The sequence below is a fragment of the Centroberyx affinis genome, unplaced genomic scaffold (assembly GCF_046629955.1).
Source record: "Centroberyx affinis isolate AG114_WGS23_722 - 3 ecotype Tasmania unplaced genomic scaffold, CSIRO-AGI_Caff_v1 ptg001165l_1, whole genome shotgun sequence".
NCBI classification, from domain to species: domain Eukaryota; kingdom Metazoa; phylum Chordata; class Actinopteri; order Beryciformes; family Berycidae; genus Centroberyx; species Centroberyx affinis.
In genome coordinates, this window is record NW_027279696.1 from 111,786 (window position 1) to 128,246 (window position 16,461).

The window sequence follows — 16,461 nt, forward strand, 5'->3', positions numbered from 1 at the left end:
ACAAAAATAAAACTCTAGTTCCTTGCAAGTTACTGTTGCAAGTCACAGTTGAAGAATGTATCCCCATACTAATTTAAAACTTCAAACCCATATGTCAGTTATAGTGGATGTGTGACTGAGTTTGAACTACAGTTGGGGCCCTCTGTCACTGACTATCACTCCTGATATAGAATAGCACCTTCTACCTATGTCCAATACTTTGATTGCTTGCTTTGTTAATGGAATGAAGCAATAAATAAATAAATAAATAGAAGACAAATATTTGTGGAAACATTTATTGTATGCAATCAACAATGTTGTCATATTTTATGACTTCTTGTGACGCTTGAACTTATGAACTTATTCAGCTGCTTCTTTTCCCTGTGAAAAAAACAAACATATTTTTAGACTAAATCCAAAGTTGAAAGTATTAATATTCAATGAATTAACATACACTGTTGAAAGATGTGTATTTACCTTGCCAGAGTCACGGCTCTTAGCTCTCAGCTTGTTGACCTGGGACTCAGCAATATCAGCTCGCTCTTCAGCCTCCTCCAACTCATGCTGAATCTTTCTGCACTTTGACAGGTGAGTGTTGGCCTGTTCCTCCTGTGAAACCATCATATATTCTCATTGCAACTTCTAAAAGTAGAATAAAAATTGAGAAAACATTTGCAAATAGATGAAGCATTTTACATTATTTAAACTTACCGCTTCCTCAGCCTGTCTCTTGTAGGCCTTCACCTTCAGTTGCAGCTTGTCTACCAAATCCTGCAGGCGGGTGACATTCTTCTTGTCCTCTTCAGTCTAATGTAAATACACGAACAGGAATGACCATTAATAATTAGCATATTGTCTAATATGGTAATTTAGTCAATAGGAACACCATCTCAAAAGTAAGCTTGGTATACCTGGTATGTGAGTTCCTTCACTCTCCTCTCATATTTACGGACACCTTTAACAGCATCTGCTCCACGTCTCTGTTCAGCTTCAACCTCTGTCTCCAGCTCACGCACCTTCAGAAATAAATTATACACTATGAAACTTGTTCTTCTTATTTTGTAATGTAATTTGCTGTAATCTGTGTAACATTTATCTTACCCTGGACTCCAGTTTCTGGAGCTGCTTCTTGCCACCCTTCATGGCCAAGTTCTCAGCCTCATCCAGGCGGTGCTGCAGGTCCTTGACTGTGACCTCCAGGTTCTTCTTCATCCTCTCCAGATGAGCACTAGTGTCCTGTTCTTTCTTCAGCTCTTCAGCCATCATAGCAGCCTAGAAAAAACATTAATGTTAATCAGGAATGCCATACAAAATTCATGTTCTTCCAGATATGACATAAAATGTCATACAAACTATCACAAAAAATTTAAACATACATCAGTGATGGCCTTCTTGGCCTTCTCCTCTGCATTCCTCGCTTCCTGAACACTGTCATCTACTTCACTCTGGACCTGGACCAGGTCAGTCTCCAGCTTCTTCTTTGTGTTCAGAAGGCTTGTATTCTAGGAAGAGGGAGGGAAAATTACCAATGACTATAATGATATACACATTATTTAAAAATCCATTGATTATAGCATTAGTGAAAAAATTATTTTGTTTACCTGAGAGTGCAGCAATCCAACACGCTCACTAGCATCCACCAGCTCTTGCTCAGCCACTTTGCGGCCTCTCTCTGTCTGTTCCAGTGCAGCCCTCAGCTCTTCAATTTCAGCTACCATGAGACCGTTCCTACGCTCTACCATGGCAGCCTGCTCCTTGAGGTCTTCCTGTGCTCTGAGAGCATCATCAAGGTGCAACTGGGCATCCTAATATTAAGATTGTGGAAATAGTAAAAGATCAGAATGTTGCTACACATAGAACGACCTGCACAGTTGTCATGTGATGTACCTTCAGTTGTCCCTGGACATTCCTCAGCTGCTTCTGGGCCTCAGCAGCCTGGCGGTTAGCATGACTGAGCTGAATCTCCATCTCATTCAGGTCTCCCTCCATCTTCTTCTTGATTCTCAGGGCATCATTCCTGCTCCTGACCTCAGAGTCCAGAGTGCTCTGCATGGAGTCAATCACCCTCTGGCTATTCCTCTTGATCTGCTCCATCTCCTCATCTTTCTCTGCCAGCTTTCTGTCAACCTCACCCTTAACCTGGTTGAGCTCCAGCTGGACACGCAGAATCTTGGATTCTTCATGTTCCAGTGTTCCCTAATGATTTAAAAAATATTAAAACATAGCCCTTCCTACCTTTTGAATATTAAAGTGGACAATCTCCCATTGTTTGATAAACCATTTAAATTTCTTGTAGAAAACAAATTAAACAAATTAACAATTAAAATGTTAAACTCTATAGAAGAAATTTTACCTCAGCTTCCTCAAGTGCTGTCTGGATTTCAGCCTTCTCTGTCTCCACCTGCTTCTTGGACTTCTCCAGCTCATGGATGCTCTTTCCAGTCTCACCAATCTGTTCAGTCAGGTCTGAGATCTCCTCTGCAGAGGGATTCATGTGTTTAATATTGCTAAACCTTGAAATGTTGGTTATATAGTTAATTCAAACTAATGTACATAGATGTTGATCCAGCCTGTTCTCATGTCAAGCCAACGTAACTGCAAAGTCTAACATTTACTGGAAGGAACTCACGTTGCAGGTTCTTGTTCTCGCGTTTCAGGGTCTCCAGCTGATCCAGAGCTTCCTCATAGGAGTTCTTCATCTTGAACAACTCAGTGCTGAGAGAACGAGCCTCTTTCTGAGCTCCTTCAAGCTCTGCCTGACCTTCCTCATACTTTTGTTTCCACTCTGCCAAAACCTGAATAAGGTGCAATCCATACAGTCAACATAGTTTCATGTTCATCAATATAAAAACAAATGATTATACTTCACTTAGTTAGAATTTCATTACTATACAAAGGAAAAAATGCTACCTTGTCAAAGTTCCTTTGCTTCTTGTCAAGGTTGGCAGCCAGCCCATTGGCCCTCTCCACATCAATCATGAGATCCTCCACCTCACCCTGGAGCCTCTGTTTGGTCTTCTCCAGAGAGGCACACTTGGAATTCACAGCCTCAATCTGCTCCTCAGCCTCCTGAAGGCGCTGGGCAAGCTTTTTCCTGTCAAGAATTTGCCAAATTTAATCAATAATGTATACTATTGGAGAAAGTATTTTGTAGAAACTGTTAGGAACAACAAAATCTTCATTGACTCACTTTGCCTCCTCAAGCTCCTCAGTGCGCTGGATGGCATCAGTTTCGTACTTGGTCCTCCACTGGGCCACTTCACTGTTGGCCTTGGACATTCCACGTTGCAGCTCAGCCTTCGCCTCCTGCTCTTCCTCAAACTGCTCCCTCAGAAGATCACAGTCATGGCGGGCCGATTGTACACCGTGGGCAAGGGCATTCTTGGCCTGCAAAAGATTATTAACATAAAAGCCATTGAACAAATGAACATACAATACTTAAAAAATCTTTGAAAAATGTCCTCACCTTAACTTCCTCCTCGATTTGTCTCTTCAGCTCCTCAATCTGCTGTGTGAAGGCTTGCTTGCCTCTGGTCAGCTGGGAGACGAGGGCTTCTTTCTCCTCAACTTGACGACCAAACTCGCCTAGTTGGAAATGGATTGTTTTTTTGTTTTGTTTTTTTCAAAATTGAGGTAATTTAAAATATATACAGTACATTTACAACTGGCCCAGTATTACAATTATTGGCTTCTATTTATATGATTGAGTTTAATTATGGCTTGAATTCAAAAGTACATTGGCATTTTTTTATGAACACAAAACTGCACTTTGAAAGTAAGACTTGCCATTTTCTGTCAGCAGTCTTGCTCTCTGAGCGCTGATGTCATTTATCTGGCGAACATTCTCATCATTCTTAGCCTTAAGTTCACTAAGCTGGTCCTCAAGGGTGCGGCACATCTTCTCGAGATTTCCCTGTTCATCAACATTAGAAAGGTTCAGTAATTCTTCCACTACACAGTGCAAATGTACATGTACAGTATATCAAATTACATTATACCTTGGCCTTTGCAACAGCTTCCATGTTGCTGGACAAGTCATCAATTTCCATCTTGTATTCACTCTTCTCCTTCTCAAGCTTTTGCTTGACACGCTGGAGGTTGTCGATCTGTTCTCCAAGCTCTGCAACACTATCGGCCTGCTTCTTGCGGAGAGCAGCAGCGGTGGCTTCATGCTGTAGGGTGGACTCCTCAAGGTCACGACGCAGCTTCTGGAACTCTGCCTCACGCTTCTTGTTCATCTCAATCTGAGCAGCAGTGGCTCCACCAGCCTCCTCAAGTCTCTCACTGATCTCTTCCAGTTCCCTGGAGAGGTCAGCTCTCTGCTTCTCAACCTTGGCGCGAGCAGCACGCTCAGCTTCAATTTCTTCCTCCAGTTCCTCAATACGAGCCTTGAAAGTTAATAAATATTGATATAACGTATGAAACTCATACACTGCATACATATTTAATGATAAGTTTGAGATAGCAAACATTACACACCTGGAGCTCTTTAATTTTCTTCTGTAGCTGAGCACCCAAAGATTGTTCATCTTCAATCTTACTAAGAAGCTGGCTTGTCTCAAAGTCCTTCCTGTTGAGTAAATTACATAATGATAAGAGTTGCAATAGCATATTTTGTACGTACAATTTTCAAATTGTGTCAACATTACTTCTTGATTTTCTCCTCAGACTGCTGCTTGTCATTCTCAAGATCCATGATGGATTCCTGGGCCAGTTTCAGATCACCCTCAAGCTTCCTCTTGGCTCTCTCAAGGTCCATACGAAGCTTCTTCTCTTGCTCCAGGGAACCTTCAAGCTGCAAAATAACACGTTTGTAATTCCAAAAGATTAACAGCAAGTCTATATTCTCACTGAATAGCAAATGCCATCTTCATGAACTCACATCATCCACTTGCTGCTCAAGCTTGGTCTTGGCCTTGGTCAGAGTGTTGACTTTGTCTTCCTCTGCCTGCAGGTCATCAAGAGTCTGCTGATGTGCCTCTTGGAGGGCTTTCTTCTCCTTAGTCAGCTTAGCAATGCTCTCATCTTGAGAGGCCATCTCTTCAGTCAGGTTCTTCACCTGAATATGTAAAAAACAAATTGTCATAACTGGGTAATTATTCAAATATTGGATTATACATTAGATAGAATAAATATATATTAACCTTGTTCTCAGTGGCATGCTTCTCCTTCTCCACTTTGGCTAAGGTAAGCTCCAGGTCATCAATGTCCTTCTTGAGTTCAGAGCATTCATCCTCCAGTTTCCTCTTCTTGGCAGTCAGCTCAGCATTGATTTCCTCCTCATCCTCCAGTCTCTCAGTTGTTTCTTTGAGTTTTGCCTCCAGCTGAATCTTACTCTTGATAAGTCCCTCACATCTCTCCTCAGCATCTGACAGATTCTCTGATTCCTAGTTAAGAACAAAAGTGAAAAAGAGAACATATCAACATTTGTTCTAGAAAGGATGGGAGAAATCACCAAACTTTCTGTTAACATTTACTCACAGATGCCACTTGCAGCTGCAGATCATTCTTCTCCTGCAGAAGAGACACCATCTTCTCCTCCAGTTCTTTCTTCTTAGCCAGGGCTGTGGCCAGGTCTGTTTTCATCTTCTCATAGTTTTCCTTCATGTTCGCCAGCTCCTTCTCAGTTTCCGCACTCTTCAGAAGAGGTTTGATCTTGTAGTACACCTTCATCCATGGCCAGTGTTTAACATTCATGAATGAGCGGACGTTGTACTGGACGGTGTAGATGGCTTCCCTATGAAAGTAAATCGCTATTATGCACAAAGCTATTTTGGCACTGCATTCAACCTAAATATATGGTTACAATTTTCACATGCCTTCTTTCCATCATCTTCACAAACTCCTTCCTCATGAGGTAAGCACGGCAGAGAGCCTGAGTCATGGTGACCAGAGAAGCAAGCTTCTCATCTCGCATCTCCTCAAGGGTACCCAGCAGACCAGCTTTGAAGAACACCTGACAAGAATATAAAAATATTTTAGGCAAATTACATTCATTCATGAAACAGAGTTCAGTTTTTTCTTACTGAATGTTCACCTTGGTGTGTCCAAATTTATACTGCTCATGATCCACATCAATTGATCCAAGGAGCTTCTCAGAGGCCTTCTTGTTGTCAATGAATTGGCCTTCAGGGATGACGCTGGCATTCAATACTTTGTATCTATTGCAAAACAGTTCATTATCAGATTTGGCACCTTCTTTTCAAAGTCCTGAAAACTCTGTGGTAAATTGGGTAATACCTCTGCTTGAAGTCACCATAGAGGATTCTGCTGGGGAAACCTTTTCTGCAGATTCTGATACCCTCCAGTACACCGTTACACCTCAGCTGGTGGATGACCAGGAAATTCTCCATAAGACCTGTAAAAAAATTGTTGTTAATTTTAACAAAGTAATGAATCCCAATCACAATGATTACTAGAAATGACACTAGAAAGATCATGTCAGCTGACAGTGTACCTGGAGTCTTAGACTCATTGGGAATGAGACAACGCACAAAGTGGGGATGGGTGCTCCTCAAGTTTGTCATCAGCTTGCCCAAGTTCTCCTAGAGATACAAGATGAAACCAAATGTTCTTTGTGAAAATCAATAAATTTGAGTATAACTCCAAACTGAAATTTGATGTTGTTCTTAAACCTTACCCTGAATTGTGAAGACACAGTCTGCATGGAACCACCCTTCTTCTTGCCTCCCTTCTTGCCACCACCACCAGACTCTGTTTTTCAATTGATAATTTTAAGGCAGAGAGGAAAATTAAACTCTAGATCAACACATGATGAAAAAAATCTGTATTGCAGAAAAATGATTTCAGTTTTTTCAAAGGTATATCACACCTTCAACAACAGGGGGATACAGGACAGGCAGCAGCTTAACTGAGGACTTCTGGTACAGCTGTATAACAGACTCGTTCAGGGGATCCTTGTTCTTGTCCAGCCAGCCACAGATATTGTAGTCCACAGTTCCAGCATAGTGCACCAGGGAGAAGTGGGCCTCAGCCTTGCCTTTGGCAGGCTTTGGCTTCTCAAATGCTTTGGTTTTACCAAGATGCTGGTCATACAGCTTGTTCTTGAAGGTTGTGTCTGAAGCCTTGGGGAACATGCACTCCTCTTCAAGGATGGAGAAGATGCCCATGGGCTGTATAAAAGGTGCAGAGAGATGCATCATGAAAAGGCACTGTCCTAGCATATCAGGAATTCTAACATGAAGTCACAACGTCATTGTGTACCTTTTCAATAAGCTCAATGCAGGCAGCCAAGTCCATGCCAAAGTCAATGAACTCCCAGATGATCCCCTCCTTCTTGTACTCCTCTTGCTCCAGGACAAACATGTGGTGGTTGAAGAACTGTTGCAGTTTCTCATTGGTGAAGTTGATACACAATTGCTCCATGCTGTTGAACTGTTAGTGGACAAATGATTAACCAAATATAATACAAACACCGTTAAAAAATCCTGTTATAAAATTATCTTGTCAATGCTTTACCATGAATGCATACTTACATCAAAGATTTCAAAACCAGCAATGTCCAGTACGCCAATGAAGAATTGCCTTGACTGCTTGGTGTCGAGCATTTGGTTGATGCGGATGACCATCCACAAGAACATCCTCTCATAGATGGACTTAGCCAGAGCGCTCACTGAGTTCATGACCTGAAGAAAAGTTTTATTTGAATCAATATCATTAGAATCCGTAGTATCATAAAGATTATCAAAAATTGGACTCAAGTACAATTTATGAGCAAAAAAAGTTCTCATTTACACTTCATCCATGTCTTTTGTAACTGTTTTAGATGTATAAATAAAGCACTTGTATGGTATTCTCAGTTGTTTACCTGAAATTCCACTGGCTCTTGACATCATCTTGACATCTCATCATGCAATGTGTATGAAATTAATTAAAAAAGAGAACAATCTCACTAACCTGAGGTACAGTCTGTCCCTTGGTGACAAACTCATTTCCGACCTTCACTCTGGGGTAGCACAGAGCCTTCAGCATGTCAGCTGAGTTCAGACCCAGCAGGTAGCCAACCTTGTCAGCATCTGAAAATGTAACAAAAAAACATTTACTATAACTGATTGTAAAATGTGACATTATAGAAAATACTAATTGTATTAATTAAATGCCAGAGGTTTTTTAACTCCAGTTAATACTCACCCTCTGTGCCGTCTGGCTCTGCCTGCTCTTCACGCTGCTTCTGCTTGAACTTCATGCTACCGTGGTGGAGCACAGCACCGGTAAACTTGTAGATGCCCATCTTTTCATCACTGGTGAAGCCCAGAATATCAATAGCTGTCTGTATTCAAAAAAGGCATTGACATTGAGTAGAAGTTTGTATAGAAAATACATTTTACAGAGTAATTGTGATGGCACATTGAATGCATAATAGATTAAGAAAATGAAAGATCCCTCACATCAGTGGCAACCAACTCCTCTTTGTCATCAATGCTGGCCACAGTGATCTGACCCTGACTGCACATGGGGAAGTCATAGGGGTTGGTGGTGATGAGCGTCATTTCTGGAGATTTAAAAAGGTTTAAAGGGATTAGTGGTTATGGATTGTGTGAACAATATGGGTTGTTTTAACATGGTATCACAAGTTATTTAGCTTACCAATCAGCTCCGGTTTGTGGTTGGTCATCATCTGGTAGAAGATGTGGTAGCCTCTCTCATCAGGAAGCTGGAACGTCACTCTGGACTTCTCCAGCAGATCTATAAGCATTGTTCATGATTCAAAATCTACACCACTGATAATGGCAGTCATTTCATTTACTATGTGAAGTTGATACTTACATGTCTCAATATCAGCACTAGCCAGTTTACCAGTTGTGCCAAAATGGATTCTGATGAATTTACCCTGTTTGGAATACCATATTTTTAACACAACTGCATAGGCAATATATAATGGAACAGGTTTTTTTTTTCACAGGTTGAACTGCTTCCATACTTACAAAGCGAGAGGAGTTGTCATTCCTCACAGTCTTGGCATTACCATAGGCCTCCAGCAAGGGATTGGCTGCAATAATCTGATCCTCCAGTGACCCCTGTAGTTCAAGTTTTAGATTTTAACATTGATATGTGCAAATTTCAATTTTTTATTTTCACAAATACTTTCCGTGTTCTCAGAAATTTAGCTTGATAGTATACCTGTATCTTTCCTGTTTGCTCCTTCTTCTTGTCTCCACCCACTGAGATTGTTGCAAAGTACTGGATGACACGCTTTGTGTTCACAGTCTTTCCAGCACCAGATTCTCCACTGGGCATAGATATGTAGAATCAGCCAAATTTACTCAATTAATTGGATTATATTGGTGTTATAGAGGTGCAATAGATATAAAACTTACGTGATCAAGACAGACTGGTTCTCCCTATCTGTAAAAAGAAAAAATAAGAAATATATTTCTCATCTATATAACATAAACCCAGTTTACTTGTAATTTATACATTTTCACAAGGACATACCAGTAAGCATGAACTGATAGGCATTGTCAGAGACAGAGAAGATGTGGGGTGGGGCCTCCATACGCTTTTTGCCTCTGTAAGCACTTACAACCTCAGCATCATAAACTGGGAGCCACTTGTAGGGGTTCACAGTGGCACAGAACAGCCCAGAGTAGGTCTGAGGGGGATGAGAGAGATGTGATCACTTACAGTATGTTATATATGAGTCCATGCACAATATTATACTTTACTCCATAGGCAGAATATCTTACGTAGATCATCCATGCTGCATAACGCTCTTTGAGATTATACAGCACAGAGGCTTCATTGAGATGGGTCATCATGGCCATGTCCTCAATTTTGTCATACTTGGGAGGGTTCATAGGGGTGACATCATCCTCCTTAACTGTCCTCTCCTGAAATAATGAAACACAATGTTAGTGTTGAAATTCCAACTGCAAGTTGCACTGTCGAGAGTTTCATGAAACTTCAGCCTACCTCCTGGGTGTCAAGGACTTTCACGGTGACTTTGCCACCGTCTTTCTTCAGGATTGTACATTTAACGTACAGCTCCTTAACATCGGCCACATAGGCAGCACTTTTGGCATCAAAGGGTTTGTTTTGAGCCTCAATCCTCTCCTTCTCTGGTTTACGAAGGTAAATGGCGGCCTTGCCATAAACGGCCATCTCCGCATCCGTACTCATGGTGGCGGCTTTCTGTAGATAGACAAATAGAAATTAGATTTGCCTCTCAACTGATATGGATTAGGGATGTTAATGATTAATCGACGATCGATTAATCACCGTTAACAATTTGATCATTAATCGATAATGTACGTTATGTGCTAGTTCTCATTTTTTTCGGAAATGATTTACCGCCACAAGGGCGCAATTTAACTTTCACCGCCTGTAGAGGAAGAAGAACGCCAAGCAAGCAGGCGGAAGCATTACACCCGAAAAGACAACAGTATTTATTGTAAACATTGTAATAAAAAGTTGAAATACAGTACTTCTACAAGCACAATGAAAGAGAATGCATTCCCCCGGCTGGTGAAGTTGGCGCGACACTAGGCCTATTTGTGCCTCCCATCTCGGGACAGCTGTTCCCCCGGAGCGTGTGTTTCAGTGGATGGACTGACTGTCACCAGGCTGCACAATGGACTCATCCCTGACCACGTAGATACGCTCTTACTCTTAAATAAACCAGTAGATTGTCGTGCCATTGTTTCCAATACATAAACTGTGGCAGCGCCACAATATCGGCACGGCCGGTACAACATAAACAGTTAATCAATGTATAGAAATTGATCTAAATCGCTCTGTAATGCATCTAATGTGCACATCACGTCATGTCTGTCATTTGGCGATGCAGTAGCTCTGTACTCAACCTGACAGTCCGTCTCCCATTCTGAAAACGTTCGTAAAAAAATATAAAATTTCACAATTTCTCCGAACTCGCATGTGTTGTAACAGTAAAGAGTAACTTGATACTTTTCAATCGGACAATTCCAACGCTGCTCAGCACTCAGAAAGTTAACATGAGTGCAGTGCAGAGACTTCATTGCATATTCCGCCAGTTGGGTTCCGTTGGACACAATGTAAAGACAATTTAAAGTAATTAACCCTAAAGAAAGTAAATTTTCAGCCTGTGGGAAACACTGACGTCCGTTGTCGGGGGTCCCAACACTTTTGAATTATGCTTGGTTGAGTAACTTGTTGAGTAGGCCTTTTATTTTTTATTTAGCCTTTATTTAACCAGGTTTGTCCCATTGAGATCAAGGATCTCTTTTACAAGGGAGACCTGGCCAAGAATAGCAGCAACACAGAGTTTCAACAAATAATTAACATAAAAAACACATAGAAAACACATACTGTAGATTTGAGTAACATTAAAATGATCAGATAGAACATTTGCACACAGACAACCTGGTTTCAATAGATTTCACCATAGCTTAAAATCATTCAGGGTTACTAAGTTTTGGAGTTTAAGATCAGACAGTAGATTGTTCCATGTAATAGGTGCAGAAAACCTAAAAGCTTTCTTTCCCAGTTAAGTTCGTACTTTGGGAACAGCACCTAAAGACAGGTGTAAAAACACACATTTTGTATTTTCTATTTTCTGTCAAAAGCTGTTTTTTACATAATGATTAATCCATTAATTGGTCATTAACGTGACCGATGATCAATTAAGGAAATTTCTGAAAATTTGCATCCCTAATATGGATTGTTTGCTTTGGAGACTGAGCACTGTATGGTAGAAGGATTCTTTAAATTCTGTAGTGTAAATAGACAAAATATAACTCACCTTTTCCTACTACCCAATCACAGAGAAACTTTTCACAACCGTCACCCCTAAATGAACAGAGAATGTTTTGTGACATTTCAGAGTTTGAAATCATACAGGTAGTATAGAAAGTACAGATTAGTATATTATAATCAAATACATATTGGTATACTCTTACTCATTTACATTTGCTGAACTTAAATCATAGTCACACAACCCTTTACTCATAGCTTACTGACATACAATATTATTTTTTCACACTAAGTGTTTTCCCATCTCACATTATCATGCCATTATCTCAGTAAACATTTCACTGGTTATTAATCAAACACTTGTGTGAAGCACTATCTGTAATACAACTTATTTGTTATGAATGACAGCTGAAGCATCAGTCTCACTCACCACCAGTTACTAGTTTCTGAAATCCCCTGCAGTCTGTCCGCACCATCATGAGCCTTCTTATATTGAGGTTATTCTGCATGCCAAGCAGAAACTAAATATGGGCATGTCTTCAAAAGACTCTTATGCATTTGACTTTTCATTGGCCCCCCATCTTGTAGTCCAAAATAATGTGACATTTAAATGCCTCATGTAATACAAGATGGCAAACAATGGTATGCCTATATATTTCATATATTGTAAGTGAACACTTAACTGACACTAATGTATGAGAATATGTTATGTTGACAGAGTCAATATTAACCAGTTACATTTATAGCAGACAATCCTACATGTATATTTTTTTTGCACTGATTACAATACTCACCAACATCTCTCAACTCAATGTCATATGTGTTTGTTGTTGTTACATACATACATACATACATACATACATACATACATACATACATACATACATACATACATACTGTGATATCAATTAGTTTAATTTGAAAAGTTAAAGAAATTAAATCTATAAATAAATCAGGTCAAGGTTTAATGCGCTTGCAACATTGCAACCATAACTGGCAATCCTTTTTTTGGCATGCGAAGTGGTTATAAACTTTTATGAGTCCATTCCAGAGGATAAGATTCAATAGAGGACAAGCTACTTTACAGTGTGTGTAGAGTTGCATGTATTTATAATTTGTTTGGGTTATTTTTCCATTATTACATATTTTGATAATATCAACCTATTTTATCTTCTAATGAAAATAGCAAAACTCAAGCCTTTTGTGCTACAATTTAAGTTAAATGCCATAAACAAAATTAGAGCATATGGACCTTCTAATGAGGTCATGCAGGAGTATTTGATGTGTGAGTGTGACATTTATGAAGGCACACTCATGCTGTAGCATGGTCTCAACTGATTTCCATGCTCTCCATGCTTTAAATCCTTGTTTATATTTTGAAGTGGCTCATTTGTTTGGTAATCTTTCTTCCAATTTAAATAGAACTGTCTTTATTTGGTATCTGCGGACATTGTAAGGATAATCATATTTTGTTTTATTAAAGATCCCTATTGAATAAGATATTCACAGCTGTCAAGTGCAGCTTCTGCTTTGTAAGATATAAAGTGGATTTTAAAGTGGACTTTTTAATTTTGTATTGCTTTGAGATCTGGCATGACAATTTATTAAATGACACATTTTATTTGGATATAATAACCAGCAAAATTAAGGTAAAAACAAATGGCTGACAATGTATTGAAAATGGAAAACAAGAATACCTTGATTGCAAAAGTGTGTACAGCTTTCAAATAAAAGTCCCATATTCTACAATTTCCAGTGTTTTATTTTATGTCTTGAGGTCAATTAAAAGCTGTTTGTGTGGTGTCATGTACCAAAAACACTCTCAATCCATTTTTACACGTTCATTTGCCAGCATCTCTCTGAGCCTTACCAAGAACAGGCTGTTTTTGTTGCTTTAATACTTAGTATCAACAGGTTTTGCTTTGACAACAGCAGTAAGTCTGTTTGGATAAGTCTCTAAGGCCCCATTTGCAGTTGTCATTTCATGCATCCCTTATCCAGATAGTATCCAGATATGATTTAACCACATTCCATTTACACCTGGCAGGGACGTGCAGAGAGTTCTTCAGGGACAGGTGCTCAAATGAAAAAAGGGGCATCTACAGTGGCAAACAGTCTGTGGAATAATCTCTGTGTTTTAGGAGTGCAGCAATGCTGTGTTATATCCCTTTACTTTACTCTGTTATTTTTGCTTCCATCTCTTGTCTTTCTGTCTTACTGTCCTCTTCTTTCTCCCCCACATTTGTCCACATGTGAGAAGGACAGAGAAAGGGGCAATGCACTGTGCAAAGAATCTCATTTGTGTTTTGCATTTGCTCAAATAGTTCTGCCCGTATCGCTACAATTTAATAACTATTTGGAAAATGCCTAAAATAAAATACTAAATTTATATTGGAAGGGGCATTTTGTTCAATTAAGGGAAAAGGGGCAGGTGCCCAAGCACCCAGAGCCCCCCCCTCTGCACGTGCCTGACACCTGGCCACATCAATGCGTCTCTGTTAACCAGATAGAAATCCCATTGCATCTCTCCCTGCTTTCCCGCAAATGCAAAATGGCAGGCGCCACAGCAATTCAGATTTTTTCTGTATTTCTGTATTTCTGTATTTTTCTGTATTTTTCTGTATTTTAAAATTCTTCAAGTTAGACGGCAGCTGCTACTTCACACAGATTATAAAAAAGACACTTGTAGTGAGAATGTGCGTACCCCTAAACCGCGTACCGAGAATGTGCGTACCGCTAAACTGACCCATGTGTGCGCACATTTTGGAGACCGTGGGGAATGGTGACTTTGATGGCAACGTAATGAAATAAAGTAAAAATGGCCTTTACAGTTGATGGTTGACTGATGCGGCTTGACAAGACCGATGCATTTACACGTGGCAAACTTGAGGATGCAATGCGTCCCAGTTGAGCAACTGGATACCAAACCGTCTCCAATGCGTCTTGGTTGCATTTACACTTGGCTTTTTTGCGTCTTGACCAGATCGGATGGCTATCCGATCTGGTCAGGACAGCACGAGAGCCCTTGCTTCAACTGAAGAAAAATGTCTCCATAGCATGATGCTGCTTGGGATGATTAGTTTGGGATTGGCAGTATGCCAAACATATCTTTTAGAATTAAGATGAAAAAGTTATACCTTGGTTTCATCAGACCTAAAGCGTTTTCTCACATAGTTTTGGGCACTGACCCAAGTGACCCAAGTTTTTAACAATGTTAATCGTGGAAAATCAAGATTCACATCGATATGTGGAACCAAACATGGTGAGCACATGAATGGCCACCTTCTGAAGGTGGGGAACATTTGCAGTAACGCAATCGGCGACCCGCCTTGCTTTGAAAAAAGTGGCAGAAACGAAGCGGAGTGGTAATGTGTTGTTTGTTGCGCAGTGACGCATGACGCACAGATTTTATCCGCTCAAGTTGAACTATTTCCAACTCATTGCATGACCAACCACTGCGGAAAAATCCGCAATCTGCCGCACAGCCGGCGGTGAGCACGGAATCTGCGCCCTTCCATAGGAAATACTGGCGTTTTGAGCGGAAACTGCTCCGCAATATGAATGCAGCCATAGCCATCTATGTCCAAACTGCCAACGGCCACGCCACACACACAAACACACACAAACACACACAAACACACACACAAGCGGCTCCGTGAAAGTAAAAATCAAGGATGGTTAACTTGCGCTCTGCAATGTGTGTCACACATGCGCTTGCGCACACAAGTAAATGCATGTTCAATCATACAATGAGTCGTACACTAATGTGACACAAGGTCCAGTCCAGATTGATTTGTAGTTCGGTCCGGATCTGGACCTTGGTCCGGAGTTTGAGAAACCCAGGTCTACACAGTTTTGACGGCAGTTGAGGCTTCTCCGTGGTGAGGAAGGGGCACAGGTGGACAGCCACGGACTCCTCCAAGGGGGGCATGGAGAGGTAGCCCAACTCCGGCTCTGTATCCAGGGTGGACCACATACCAAAAGCCTGAATGGGAGAGTGGGCTTTCGGTGGGGGTCTCCAGGAAAGCCTGACCTCCTTTCGTCAGGTCATTAAGCACCGAGAGAGGGCGGGGAGGTGCTGGAGCAGTCACAACTTCGGTAAAATATACTCCAGCCAACATGGAGGGAGTAGGTGGCTTGGGATCTGACCAAGGAATCCATAGTTTCTCTACAGCCCGCTCCAGAAGACGCATAAGTTCCTCGTGGTAAGGACCTTTCGCCGAGATCTGGTGGGCTGCCTCGTGCTGTTCCTCAGCAGGCTCTTCTCCGTCGTCCTCCTCTTCGGAGCCCCACTGGGCGGCAGTCCCGCAGCTCCTCCTATCTCTTCCTGCTCTCCCTGGCGTGAACGCTTAGAGAGACAAGGAATGAGAGCGTGCTGTGGCGCCCGAAGGGGCTAAATCAGCACCTTCCTCTTCGTCAGCCTCCTCCAGAGCGCCTGTTCGGCAGTACAAGTGTGGCCGGACAGAGAGCTAAACAGTTCCACACGATGGCGGATGACCCCGAGTGGAAGGCTGGTGCCGTCAATGCAAAAGAAGGGGTCGGAGAGAGCTGCCTTGGTGTGTCCTTGGCCGACATAACGAACACGCACGTGGTGAGAGTCCCTCTTGGTCATGTGCGACCTGCATTCCGTGGAGCACTTGAAGTCCGACATGAAGTGATGATAGCGAAAATGAAACTAGCGAGCTACGAAAGGATAAGGGCTTGCTTAAACAATGGTGGCTGAATTAGCAAGAGGAAGATTGACAGTCAGTGACAGTATAGTGCCTGGGTGGGCTGAGGGATGTAGACCCT

General features: G+C 41.3%; 1 protein-coding gene across 1 annotated transcript; it reads right to left on the minus strand.

Annotated features, from left to right (window-relative positions):
* Positions 1-339: 339 nt before the first annotated feature.
* LOC139648161 (myosin heavy chain, fast skeletal muscle-like) lies at positions 340-10,119 on the minus strand. Its single transcript, XM_071524197.1, has 39 exons — positions 9,913-10,119; positions 9,687-9,830; positions 9,436-9,592; positions 9,318-9,345; positions 9,121-9,229; positions 8,925-9,017; positions 8,767-8,830; positions 8,587-8,685; positions 8,388-8,491; positions 8,131-8,269; positions 7,897-8,015; positions 7,476-7,625; positions 7,204-7,374; positions 6,812-7,112; positions 6,620-6,693; positions 6,437-6,524; positions 6,220-6,337; positions 6,017-6,140; positions 5,799-5,935; positions 5,461-5,716; positions 5,124-5,366; positions 4,862-5,038; positions 4,629-4,774; positions 4,459-4,549; positions 3,978-4,367; positions 3,766-3,892; positions 3,446-3,564; positions 3,170-3,366; positions 2,890-3,073; positions 2,609-2,774; positions 2,333-2,457; positions 1,867-2,175; positions 1,581-1,784; positions 1,356-1,481; positions 1,081-1,251; positions 891-995; positions 691-786; positions 457-588; positions 340-360 (listed from the first exon to the last, which is right to left on the minus strand). The coding sequence occupies exons 1-39, from the start codon at positions 10,117-10,119 to the stop codon at positions 340-342; spliced, it is 5,811 nt and encodes a 1,936-aa protein (XP_071380298.1).
* Between the last annotated feature and the right edge of the window lie 6,342 nt (positions 10,120-16,461).